Consider the following 14,201-nt stretch of genomic DNA (forward strand, 5'->3'; position numbering starts at 1 on the left):
CTGGCTTTAAGCTCTCTGTTGATGTTAGCTTTTTTTGTTTGACGCCCAGTGTTTTTGTTTTACCATTGAGCGGGAACCATTTGTTATGCAGTCAGTTACTAGCAAACATAATGTCACAAACTGATGAAGGACTTTCAAGATTTCGTTATGCTTGAGGTATCAAAGGAAAGTCTTCACTTCCACTCCACATTTGTCCCGGTATAACAATATTTGTTTCAAAATTCAAGTCATTTTGGTGATCTACATTTTCGTACATATATGATATGCATTGAAATAGACGTAAAGACGTGGTTTAAATGCATGCTGATCTGTTTATTTAAGCTGTAAGCTGTGACACGAGAGACTCTATCTGCAGGGGGTAAATGAAGACAGAATCAATCGCTTAACCTCCATTGATTTACAGGGACAATAATTGCTTCGGTCTCAGTACAAAACGGTGAAAACATTGTTTCTGGTAACGAGACCTCTGTGTGCAATTTTCATTGGCAATATTATTAAGATTTTCAAATACCAAGCGTCAGAATCCCACATAGACACTAAATCTGCCGTAATAACTATGTTTTACCGACTTATTTGTACATACTACAAGTATCTGTCTTGTATAACACCTGGAAAGAAAGTATATGATCCATTTTGACAATATCGACAAAGTATGCAATAAAATTTTGAATGTCCACTCCAAGTTTAAACACTACTCGTATAGTGCCGTCTGTTTTGTATAATGTTGGTTTCACAACAGTTAAAATGTCTGGCAGATCTGACAAAGGAATATAGGACAAGTTACCCGACCAGAATAATTTCAGCGTCTGTGAGTGGCATTCCAGTTTTATAAGTCAAAAGTTTTACTCCGCTTGTCACAGAATTCTTGATGAACAGATGTTTTATATTCGAAATGAAATTACTATCAAAATGCCAATATTGTTAATGTGCAAATTTAGAGGTGTGGCATTTAACGAGATATTTCATGCACTAGAGCATGACAATAGGAGTCAATATCAAATAAATAGGTAGATTATTTTATCAACAATTCAACTGATTGCATGCCTGTCTTTTTTGTTTTACATATAATAAACTATTGACCTGAGGACAAGGCTAGAGAAATAGACAAGCAGGTAATCTGAATATGATTGTAGCTTCGTAATTTGAACAACTTTCCACACAAAAACATAACATTTATAAGGCAATGGATTTCTCCCAATGGTAATTGTTTGTTCACATCACAAACGTTTGAATTTGGCAAGTGTGAGTCGTCCAGCAGGAGGTAAATGAAGACCAAATCAACCGTTAACCGACAATGAGTGAAGAAGACACCAAGTGTTCTTGCCACAGTAACCAACAATGATTAACACTGATTAGAAGATAATAGATATCAAGGATTAAATAACAATGTTATTTTTCGTTGGCAGGACTTGGCTTGTGTAATTTAGCCACGAAGAAAATGTAACTTTTTAAAACATGACTGTCTGCAGCAAAGTATTGAAGGCGTGCTAAATTCTCACACATCTGCTTATTTTTTTCCTACATTCGAGTGATTATAGTGAGATGTTAATAATTTTGAAATATATAAACACTCTGCAGATTTGTTCACACACACTGAAACACCAACTCTGAAAACACACTGATACAGGCAAAAATGGCCTTTGCCATGACTAAAAGACACATAAAATTTATAGAATATAAAGAACTACAGCGGTAGTAGAGTAAACCAGAGCAGCGACGATAGTGTGATACTGACCAGAATGGTACAAGTAACAAATGAAATTACGTCTTTTGTGAGTCTACTTCAGTCAGGGTTTTATTCCATCTTTTCTTGAAACGTACAAATAGTGCAGCAAATTACATGTCCAATAGGACTATGGCTAAAGCACAATTAGGTAAAATGCCGTTATGTTAATTGCAAAATCCAGAAGTCCTTCGGCTAGAATTACTCAAAATAAACATTTAATGAATATTATTATGATGCCTTCAAATATATTTATCTGATTGTATTTTAACGTCATACTCAAGGACTTTTCACTTTTACGATTGTGCTGAGTTTTATGGGTGGTGGAATCCGAATGTTTCAATGTTCTGAACACAAGCCAAAGCAATGTGGACATAAAAACTTTCCCCAAGCCCAAACGCAAACTAGCGTCCATCAAGATAAACCCTTCAGCCTTTGGTGAATCCACACTGATTCTTTTTCAAAGGTAAAAAACTTAGACAGTTAAAATATTTTAAAACAATTAAAATGATGTATTTAAAATTCTAAACACTGAAGTGTATCAACAAAAAACCCAGAGCATATTCTCCAGGAAACATCAAATTACCATAGCTTGTTTTTGATCTGCTACCTATACTATGCCACAGGATAAAACTGAACAAAACTAACGAATTGGCACGGCTTTAAAAGTTCATGTATGTCATTTTTCTTTCCTGGTGTTTAGTCTCTATTCCCAGTGAAATATGTTAACAAGGCAAACTGGTTGTTCATCATGTTATAACTGCATTTGACATCTGTATTAACATTGTCAACGTTAAACCATGACGGTAGAATTCTACTTCCATGGTTAAACAGTGTCTATCTCGTGTCAGTTTGGCAGATGTGTGGCCGAGTCAGTAATTTGGTCAGATAGAAATCCTCTTTTTCATTTCTAGTACAATCATTTGTTGGCAGAAATAAGTATATTAACCGATAAAGACGTCCACAGATTAGATATGATATGGGTATATCTTCCTGGAGTTTAACACTTATGAGTAACAGACAATTGCATATCAAACCCCACCCCCCCTTTCCCTCTACTTCTCCTAGCGGGAAGTTGGGGGGATGGGGGGGGGGGGGGGGGCATCTTGTTGTGAGGGACAGACGACTGGCTTTAAGGTCTCTGTTTGTGTTAGTCTTTTTGACTTGACGCCCAGTCTTTTGTTTTACCAATGAGCATGTATTATGAGATACTTTTGACCTTCACTCTAAGGAAAACCCGTCTGGATGAATGCCGGCATCCACTCTTGGCTCCCTCTTGGGGGGTGTAAAGCCAGATGACCACCCCTGAGGAATAGATCCAAATGCCCTTTAAAAAGGAGCGATGAGCACAGTTTTGACAGAACAGTGTTCGCCTCGCCAAGAGAACAGCCCAGCCGCAGTTGCCCTTTAACACAGAAATCTTGAGTGAACAAAGTCAAAATATTCTGACAGTTTGGCTCAGCATCGAAGTGGTTTTCAACATGGACACGGGATCGCATTTTGGGACTTCGGCTGCTAACTATTACCAGTACGGCCAACTGAATCCACAACAATATGTCATGCCTGAGACTTACACTGATTTCTACAAGCTGCACTCACAGTACGCTAACCCTAACCAGGTGATGACAGCGAGGGAAAACCTAATGGCATATCCCACAACAGAGCCAGTGTCACCGGTGGAAGATTGCAGTGGAAGTTTGTCCACGGGCAACGAAACTGGAGGCTCAGACATGACTTACGCCACTGAAGATGTCGAGAATTTCTCCCCGGAGTCGACGTTGGACGAGCAAACCTGCGACAACGCCACGAGCAGCGCTGGAGGGAGGAAGCGCAAGCGTCCTATCCCGAAGGGCAAGCCGCCATACAGCTACATCGCCCTTATAAGCATGGCCATCGCTAACTCCACGGATCGCCGCCTGACTCTTCATGAGATCTATAAATTCATCACCGACCGGTTTCCCTTCTACGCCAACCACGACAACCCCAAGGGCTGGAAGGGGTCCATTCGCCACAACCTCGCCCTCAACGACTGTTTCATGAAGTTACCCAAGAAACCCGGAATGATCGGTCACCAGTGGACAATAGACCCTGAGTACGAGGACATGTTCGATCACGGCAGCTTTCTCCGACGCCGCTACCGTTTTAAGGACGGAGTCCGCAAGAAGGGGAAGCGCGCCAACATCCCCGGGCCGGAAGCCGCCATACCGAAGACAGTCGGGATGTCAGTCACTTCCGATCTCGCCACATCACGTCAAGTCCCGTTCCTCAACACGATGTTTCCACCCACGCTTCTTCAAACTAGCGCAGCGGCCAAGTACACACGGCCGGCCCCCACCATCGAAATGCCGCTTTGGACGCAATTTCCTTACCAGTACGCCCCAGTGAAGCCACAGACCCCTTCACCTCACTCTACCACGGTGTCCCCGAACAACAACCACCAGATCTTTTTCAAGGAGGAGAACAGCCCCGCTCAGTATCTGCAGACTTCACCGGCTTCCACGGACTCTCCACCGTGCTTGAGTAGTGAACAGGCCAGTCCTCTCTCCACCATGGACACCTCCCGCCCATCCTGCAGCAGCGGCGACGGAAGCGATCTAGACGTCGTTTCCCCTTCCCTACGCTGGCCAGGACAGTCGGGAAACCAAAACGTAAGCGCCAACAGCAGCTACGCCGATCTGATGAGTTCTGCAGCGATGAATTTGGCATCGACCTCTACATCTCCCATTGACTACTCTACAAGCTCGGCGAACTTCAAGAGCTCCTACCGCCACCAGTACCCCTACCCCCGCCAAGAGTACAATGCCCAGTATCACGCCCAGTACAACCCTCAGTACAACGCCAACCTTCGGTACTACGGAGGCGACCTGTGGTAGATGTTAGAGCGAAAGATTGACGGACACTCTTTAACTTATTTCCTTTGTCGTTTGTTTTCTGTTTGGAAAAGATTTTTGAAGCATTAATATTTCTATTATTTTCTCGGCTTCAATATTGCCACATGGCCCTATTTACATAGAATGTATTGTATCCATGGTGCTATAGAGGCATAGCAAGTCTATGTCCTGTTTGTATGTATATATATATGCTTCACATGATGTAATTAAATATTACTTTCACCTTCAAGACATCTCTTCGGTTCATTTAATCTTGAGGTAATGAGCTCGAATGTAGTATATCAATGATGTATGCGACTATACAACTGTCCGACAGTTTGACAGGATTGTGTGTGTATTTTTTTCTAGACACTCCGACCCCCAAATACACCCAACCCCACACGCATAAATCTTATTCTGTCGTCCACATGAAAATAAAAACAGAAAAGAATTGCAACTTGTTACGAACCCCTGTCTTTAAACCTGATGTTACAGATTTTTATTTGTCGGTGCTTGACTTACACCCCCCCCCCCCCTCCACCTTGGACTATAATTCAGTCGAGCGCGTTCTCGAGTCTTCGGTGTTTATTTGCTCAGTGTATTTTTAAACAGAGTATACATTCTGGAAATATGTATGGGTGTTGTAAATATGCTTACGATCAAACCAACCAGAACTTTCTTTACGCTAGTCTATAAACATGACCGACGGAGTTGTAGAACTCGCAGTTCTTTACTCATGTCCACTTGAGAGAAGTCACTTACTCAACTTCGCTTGAGAGCAGTCATATTTACTGTCATCCACTGTGAAGGATTTTGCTGGGTTCAGAGATATCGGTCTTCACGCCATTCGACATCCGCCATTTGTACTCCGTTTTCTGTACAGAGCGCATTGAGAGCTTGTGTTTCGCCACTTGCTATTTTGTGAGATGTTATTTCTAAATAACGTCTCAAAAAACAGCAAGTGGCGAATGTATCTCTCTTTGTGCGATTAGGTACATTTCATCCCCGTTTACTCTGAAAGTGACCTTGAGTATATTTCCGAGAAGTGAAACATACATCGACAACTCGGCATCACGGACGCCACTGTCAACCTGTCCTCCATGAGAAGTTACACCTTCACACTCAGTTGGAGAGAAAACTATCGTCAGCCTGTCGTGCCCATTACAGCTTGTCACTTATCAGATTATCATCCTCTTGACTGAGGATTCGGTATTTACATGGACTGACTCGCCTGTGGAAGCCGGAATATTTCATCAGGATTTGGACGCTGTCATCAGTAAGAGACTATATTTTTTTGTAATTATTTGTATTACTGTGTACATTATATTCAGTTGTATAATTTGTCTATTTTCTTCAAATATATATGTATTGAACTTATTCGAGCGCCTTCGTGTTTCTTCTTTCATCTTGTGTAAGGCATATCGCTGATCTGAGAGTTAAAGAAGCCAGTTGTTTTTCATCTTTACTCTCTGACAGTGGTAACCTTACACAGCTATATGTGCTGTACTTTTATTTGTATGTCTGTGATAAATCAGTACAAAATACTACAGGATGAAGAGTAAGCTTAGGGCAGCGGAGAGAGCGAGGCAATTGACAAATGGTATCACGCATAACCGATGAAATCTGGGCTGTTTGTTACGAATATTATCTGATCGTTATTTCGTCTGCCCCTCATGTTTAGCGAGTTCGATATTTAAACTCGCAAAACTTCGACACCGCTTTCAAACTTGGATGATGCCTAGTCGTTGTTATGGCGATGGCAGGGATTTCGGCCACTTAACCATTCACTCACTGTTTCTGTGTTACTTCATGACAACTGCAGATAGACGGCATTGTGTACCGTGGTCAGTCGCTTCATGAACTCGTTTACACTTATCTGATTGTTGCTTAACACCATACTCAAGCACTTTCATTTATTTTATGGGGTTATTTTTATGGGTGTAGGAGACCAGATAACCCGGCGTAAACCATTGCTTGCCTGCACTCTGTTACATATAGGCTGATGTGATCTATGATTCGCGCCATCCGCCATGCATGTAGACGGAGTATTCATTCAGCACGCATATTTCAAAAAAAAAAAACAAAAACAAAAAACACTCTGAGGTGCCTTAATGAGAGTAATGTTTTATTGGCATGCCATGGTCGGAGACGTGTTAACTTATCTGATTGCCGACAGATGGCATAAACGTTCTTACATCTCAGAAAGTCTTTGTGGTGTTAACATATATACGTCAGACCCATCGTATACTTTCATTGTACATGTAAGTAAAACTTAATCTGCCCACAAATAATCCCAATTAAAGGGCAAGAAAACAAAGCAGCAGAGAAAGTTAAGAAATGCCCATTCCATACAGATATATTTTGTATACGCTGTTTCCTTATGACCCTCGTCTGTGATATACTATTCAGCAAAATCCATGTATGTTATTCCACTCTTTGTGACATCTGAGACTTTACATGGATTCGGGGACATTTTCAAGTCGAAAATGTAAAAAAATACATTTTAAGACATTGGATTGGAGTTGAATTCTGGGCTGTCGCCGAAGACTGTAATGTTGCACCAGAAATGATCATGTGCTTTTGTTTATTACACCTATGACACGTTACTCACGTGCCTACTGAAGCACAACTCGAAACAGCTATCTGGGTTATTGGAAGCTGAGATTAAGATAGACGTCTCTTAATCCCAGATGGAAGTAATCAAGATAAAAACGACTGGAATAATACTTTGTTCGATTTTGCTTATATATTTGTCGCCACAATATTTTGCCCAAATACAAATCTGAAAGAATATATGCACTTGATTATTTTTCTAGAGTACGTATATGCATGAGGATTCTTGGAGTTAAAACAGGAGCTTCAAACTTGTAGCATTCTATACACCGATTACAGTGAAAAAAATATGCATGTTAAGTACAAAAATAAATAGTTATTATTTGACAAAGTACATTACTGAAGGTTTCCAGGTGGACTATACCTGTACGGTGTGCATTCTTGCCTTCTCGTGTGGGTTTTGATTGTGTATATAACACATCTAAAGTGGTGCAGTATTGGGAAGAGTACGAAAGAGTAATGTTTAGAAATGACACCGGTGATCCTCCTATACACTTTACCTTGATAGCTCATGTTTATTTAGTTCTTAATGTCATGCTTTAAAATACGCTGTTGACCATTCACTTGTTCATTAACATGCTATATATATATATATATATATATATATATATATATATATATATATATATATATATATATATATATATATATATATATATATATATATATATATTCATAACCTTGGTTAATTGTAAACTCGGCATATGGTTATATTTATATACTTTTGATTCCGATTAACTTCTCTTTTGTCTATAAGCATTTTACATTGCAAAAACATTGTTCATCGTTCAGCGTAAGTAGAAAACGAAGTGTGTGTTAATATATATAATATATTTTTCCTTTTTGTGCAAAGTATCTAGGCATATACAGTTTGATATTAGCAATGAAAAACGGTTCAGTACGGTATACAAAATCTGTTTAAAATGGGGAAAAAATAATCGTCCTTGATCAAAAGTTTATCCGACCTCTGTTGTGAGGAGAGTTTTGAGTAGCAAGCCTGAAAGCTCTATTTTTTTTTTAAATCGTGTCCACAAATTAACACGCCTTGGACAAAGAAAGCACGGTTAAATACAATTTAAAAAGAATAGAAAAACTATTAACTTTTGTGCCCCATGACAGTAATACACACAGACTGACACATGCGCACACGGACCTGCATTCTTACAGTCATAAAGATAATGCATTGATTCGGGACAAAGCCGGACTGGCCATAACTCTTGTACTAAACAGGGCAGGTGTAAACATTTTTCCACGCCTATATTGGATAGGCGGAGACAATTTTTGTTAGACATTTTCCTTTTTACATACCATTGCAAACAGACGTTTTAATTCAACGCATACTGCACAAACAAAAAACATTTTTGTTGAAATCTAGCACAACAAAGTGTGTTGTTTCATTCAACACAGAAATGTGTTACCCCAACACAAACATGTGAAGTACACCTGTTTGTGTTACAAAAAAACACAAACAAGACCTTGTGTTAATTCCACACAAGACAGAGTTGTTCAAATACGACACAAGATTTTTGTTGGAATTAAAGAACACAAGTTCATACAACACAAATGTTTTTTATGTGCGGTATATTTGATCGCAAATTCAATTCTAGGTCAGCTTCCGAATGCCAGCGCGTTCAGCAACAATTGCTTTTAGTTCATATAGGGTTAGTATTAATAATACGTAATTCGTGACAATTTCTCGTAATTCTTTCTTGATTTTCACAGTTATATAGATAATTTTAGGTCAAAATGCATTTTTACATGTATATCGAGTGCCAAATTGTGTGTAGCTAAATTCATTTAGATGCGCATTTATGTTTGTTGTTTTTGACAGTTTTTCAACAGGTCTGTAAGCATAGTTGTGTTTCTGCTACATTTATCGTGTTTTGCTTCTTATAAGGCCGTTTTCGTCTTATATATATATATATATATATATATATATATATATATATAACCTGTTGACCAATTTCAAATGAAATAAAAAACAAACAAACAAACAAACAAACAAAAAACAACAGAAAATCATGTGTAAAAATGTGTACTACCATTGTACACAGCGTTGAATTACTTTTGATAATTGACGTGTATATTGTCATATATAAACGAAAACAATCGTCACATCACCGAGAATGAAGCTTATGTAACTAAGTCTCTCTAGCCGATAATTGCTTCTCGTTCAATGACCTGTGAATGTATGCAGGTGGCGCTTATACAGTAATCATTGGGAAAGTTTTTGCAAATGGTTCTGGAGCATATTAGTGCATATTGGTAGGTATCACTGCTCTCTTGAGCTTGATGACATACACAATGGGACATTTATTTGTTAATACATTTATGTAAAAATCCACTTGTATCATTACAACCAACTTGCACCAACTAAGTGTATAGTGCGTAACGGCGGAAGGGACATAGTTTTACAATTCTTAGTTTTGGCGGTCGAAAAAGAATTACATGTATTTAATAAAAACTTTTTCACGGTGAAAGCTCCCCCCCCCCCCGTGTTTGTGATCCAATCAGAAATGCTATTATTTAGAATGAAGCATGCCCATTGGTTCACTAAGTCGTTGGAAAGTACTTTACCCCGAGTTAGCAGACTTATCCCCTTGTTAGTCAGCCATTGGCAGCACCGCTTTCATGGTTTTGGTGTACCATTGTTATCGGTCCTATACATCTTTGTAAGGTGGATTCCACTAAGAGAGATGAGTTCATTTACATGTATTTTGTCCCACGTCTAACGCAAATTAAAAGACATTTTCAGATATAGGCCTCTACGTATAGTAAGTATACAGATACTCTCGAGTTGAGAGGTAAAGGTGCGTAATCAAGAAAATAGACATCACGAAGCATATTCAGGGCGACTTTAAAATGTTTGTCATTACAGTAAAGAATAAATGTAGGAATAACAAGAATATGCATGGGAGTTGATAAAACGCTGCATTCTGAGTATACGAGGCACAAGCACAACTGGTGGCGAGTCTCTCAGTGAAGGCGAGAAAATCGTTACACGGATATTACAAATCTGTGGCCACAAACGGTGTTTAAAAGAACATTTGTGATTGGCTGGCTATAAATCGCTGGATAAGTCTACTAACTAGGGGTAAAGTACTTTCCCCCCGACTTAGTAAACCAATACGCATGTTTTGTTTTGGCCCTTGGAGAAAAGAGGATAAAGAAACTACATGTAATTCAGCTAACTCGGGCAAAGTAATCCCCCCACCCCCACAGACTTAGTGGCCAATGAGAAAGTATTACTTAAAATATCAACATTTTGATTGGTTGGTTAAGTCAGGGGAAAGTACTTTACCCCGAGTTTTTATTCTCTTTTTTTTTCGATGGCTAAAAAAATAAGAATGATAAAACTCTGTCCCTTTCGCTGTAGATATGACAAAGCCGAGTTTCCTTGATACCGGTAAGGAACATTTGACAAATTAAAGCAATCCAGGTCCAAACTGCGTAACCTATTGTTCATTAGTGCTGTTGCGCGATCACGTTTTGTGGGCAAAGAAGTGACGTGTATTACTCATGCATTGCCATAGAACAATGGAGTGCCATTTGACTGAATTCCGGAGAAATCTCGCCAGAGTAACGAGATTTTGCGAGTAAATCTTTTTACCCTAGATTTAAACGGGCAAAAGTTGCATGCTCCTGGCTTTGGATTATTTTTTATTTCGATGTTTGGTTACCAAAGCATTCCAACATAAAAAAATCATTCGGTATACATTTTTTTACACATACATGCACATGTATGTTTATATTCCAACACCAGTTCATAACTGGTTTCTGCACAATCCTGTCAAGCTGAGAAAAGCAGAGAGGCGCGTTCACGTGAGATTTCCGTGAACCGAAGTGTTATACGGCGTATTTAACTTGAATTCCATGCGTCAAAGCGCAGAAAATCTATATCCCTCAGCTGCCTTTCGCTTTCATACTTTAGTTTGACATAGAACAATTGCCTCTGCTGTTTATAAACGCAGATCTGATGATCATGTTACGTATCAGACGCACATCAGCGTAGAGGTCGCCATGACATCCTTATCGATCGAGCGTTTTCCCAGTATTTTTTCTCTTTTTTTTGACGTAAATCGGGCAGCAATTTCAGGCAAACTTACGTTTTTAGTTGCACCAGAAGCAATGTGACGATGAGAATATAATCGATAAAAAAAAAAATACAGAGGCAGACATTATGAATGTGTAAACACGAACGGGGCGTTGCATGGTACTGCAGAACAAAGACGCTCGCAAGGGTCACCAGATAACGGCGTCGTTCATCTAAAATAAAATGTTTGGAGTTAAATAGTTAATCATTTATATGATGAAATAAGTCACATTATTTATTTATAGGATGTTCCCTTAAATCCTCACAGACCTAACAAACACTGGTTTATGTTTACTAAGTTTGTTTATTGTAGCCTACAAGTGATTACCACGGTACTACATTTTGAAGACAGTGTAACGTAACATTCAGTATCATCAAAACAATTATTTTTTTCTATTTATTAATGTATGTACAGTTAATCAGTTCTAACATTTGTGTTGTATGAACACAGAATTGTGTTCTTACCAGCAAAGGGTTCGAGTCATATTTAAACAATCCTGTCTTGTGTTGAATTAACACAAGGTTTTGTGTTCGAAGAATTGAACACAATATGTGTTGGACGTTGTATACAAAAATGCACACGTTTTTGTTGTATCAACACAACTGCGCAAGATAAGCACAAGTTTATGTTTTATTATTTTGTAACACAAAGATGTGTACTTCACATTTATTTAATACGTTGTGTTGGGGTAACACATGTCTGTGTTGAATGAAAACAACATAAGTTAGTGTGTTATATTTCAACACAAGTGACAAATGTTTTTGTATGCGGGGTGTAAATAATCACACATTTGTATGTGCCCGACACAAAACCTCCCAGATCGACCGGCTTGAAGTCTGGAGTGGGCTTTAGCAATATTCGCACGCAGTTAAATTAAAAACACATGGGTATCACAAGTCAGCCGAACTTGAATTCCCAAATACTCAAAGATTATATTTTTGTGGAAAAGACCAAACACGTTGTGATGGAATTTAGAAAACAAGCTAGAAAAAAAATACATCGCCAAATAAGACAACCAAGAAACCCGCTGCTAAGAAACCCAAACCTCCAATAAAGAAGGCATCTAAGAAATCCTAATCTCCAGCAAAAAAGGTGGCTAAAAAACGTCAAAGAAGCCAACGAAGACCCCCCAAAAAGGTTTCACAAGAGCCAGCGAAGTAACCAGCTGCCAAGACGACGAAAGCATAGTTCTCTCAGCAGTTTCATATTGCTACACTCCAAAGGTTCTTTCCAGGGCCAACCGGTTTAAACAAAGGGGAACTTTTAATCTGAACATAATTGTTATTTACTTATCTTAGCCGCGAGTGTAAGTACAAAGAGTGAAAACTCCAAACCACCGGGAAAGTGAGACCATTCAACTGTACCCCTGTAATGTATTTTCAACTTTTGAAATCGCCCCACGTCTTCAGAAAATCGACTGAACATCATTTAATCTTCTACTGTACAGTACTAGATGTTAAAATGCAGAAATAATATGGTTTCATCCTCGGCGCCTTAATTTTTGGTTTAGGTGTAATATCTTGGCCCTGTCTGTATGTCTTTCCCCATTTTTGTAATAGCGATATCTCTGAAACTATTTTTGCAGAAAATCTATGACCTTTTCAGGTCTATCCAATGATTAATTTACATATTAATCAGCTCTATTTGTACCTGTATCTGTGCCCATTTTTGTAACGGCTAAATCTCTGAATGCTGAAGACGAAATTGATGAAGTTTTGCTGTGATGGTCTTCTGCAAGACTGAATGGAATATGTGGGCTCAATGCATCAGTTATTCGGCTTACTTGATTATCTCCCTTTAGTTGACATTAACTCTGAACACTCTTTTTAATGATCAGAAAAGCGCTCCAAGCTGAGCAAATAGTAATATATTGACCTTTTCTGATTAGTGAAATCCGTGAATTATATAACGAGGCAAGATACAAGCATCAATGGGTGATTCTTGGAACTATTGACCTTTAATACGGGAAAAGATGTAAAAAAAGGCATGGGACATCCTTTTATTTCATTAAGAATTGTTCTACAGGCCAAACAAATTCCAAAGCCCTGTGTTGGAAAATATGCGAGAAAAGATGTAATTCTTCAAGCGAGTGTACAAAAGTAGGAGATTAAAAATTAACAAAATGCCTGGAGAAGCGTCAAGAGTGATACAATCCTAATTAACTCGTTTGTAAATGTAGTCAAGAAGTGACCTGTGTTCAGAGAAAATGTCGTCTATAGATAAAAAAAAATCGTCAAAGTTTCAGATATTATTCTGCGTGAATGAGTATGTATCATCTTCACAGCAAGCCAGTTTATGACAGCTTTCATCATCAAATGTCCATCATGTGATCATTGAGGTGTAATCTCCCCCGGTGCGGAAGACTTAACCCTATGCATGGTGTGCGTGTAACAATCAGTAACCTAAGCAGCTGTTGCACGCCATTTGCCCTAGAACAGTTCTTTTACGGTGTCTATCAAACTTCTAATTCACTTAACCAGAACGTTAAGCTATAAACTAAGACATTACAGTATTACATATATGTTCATGCAGTGGTTCTACAAGATCCGTCTCGTGTAGTAACAGCTATAAATACTCCTGTACTCTTTGACCAATTCTGCTTTAAGCCTTGCATTTTAGTGGGGTGTGCATATTGCAGCTTTGTAAGCATTTGCATGCTGCTAGTATCAAATATTAAGTGAAGTAAAATGACCGAGTCCGGATTTCACCCATTACGTGCGACCATCTGCCAACCATGCTCTCGTCACAGCTGTGAGTTTACCGTCCATAAAAGCTCTTATTTTGCCATCAAGTACCCACCCATCATTACGAAGTGTAGAGAAAAATATATCTGTAAATAAAACGAAAAACCTAATCAGACATGTGTAGATCGAAATCGAAAAACATTCTCATTCGAAGTGC

At 38.8% G+C, this 14,201-nt stretch overlaps 1 protein-coding gene across 1 annotated transcript; it reads left to right on the top strand.

The window, feature by feature from the left end:
• The first annotated feature begins 3,204 nt into the window (after window positions 1-3,204).
• LOC135470616 (forkhead box protein E1-like) lies at window positions 3,205-4,596 on the top strand. The gene has a single exon (XM_064749653.1). It carries the CDS (start codon window positions 3,205-3,207, stop codon window positions 4,594-4,596), a length of 1,392 nt encoding a protein of 463 aa, XP_064605723.1.
• The last annotated feature ends 9,605 nt before the right edge of the window (window positions 4,597-14,201 follow it).

This window comes from Liolophura sinensis, chromosome 7 (genome assembly GCF_032854445.1).
Source record: "Liolophura sinensis isolate JHLJ2023 chromosome 7, CUHK_Ljap_v2, whole genome shotgun sequence".
NCBI lineage: Eukaryota > Metazoa > Mollusca > Polyplacophora > Chitonida > Chitonidae > Liolophura > Liolophura sinensis.

What these genes read in the sequence shown, in the direction of transcription:
- LOC135470616 (XM_064749653.1), top strand. Translation starts at nt 3,205, where the DNA reads ATGGACACGGGATCGCATTTTGGGACTTCGGCTGCTAACTATTACCAG.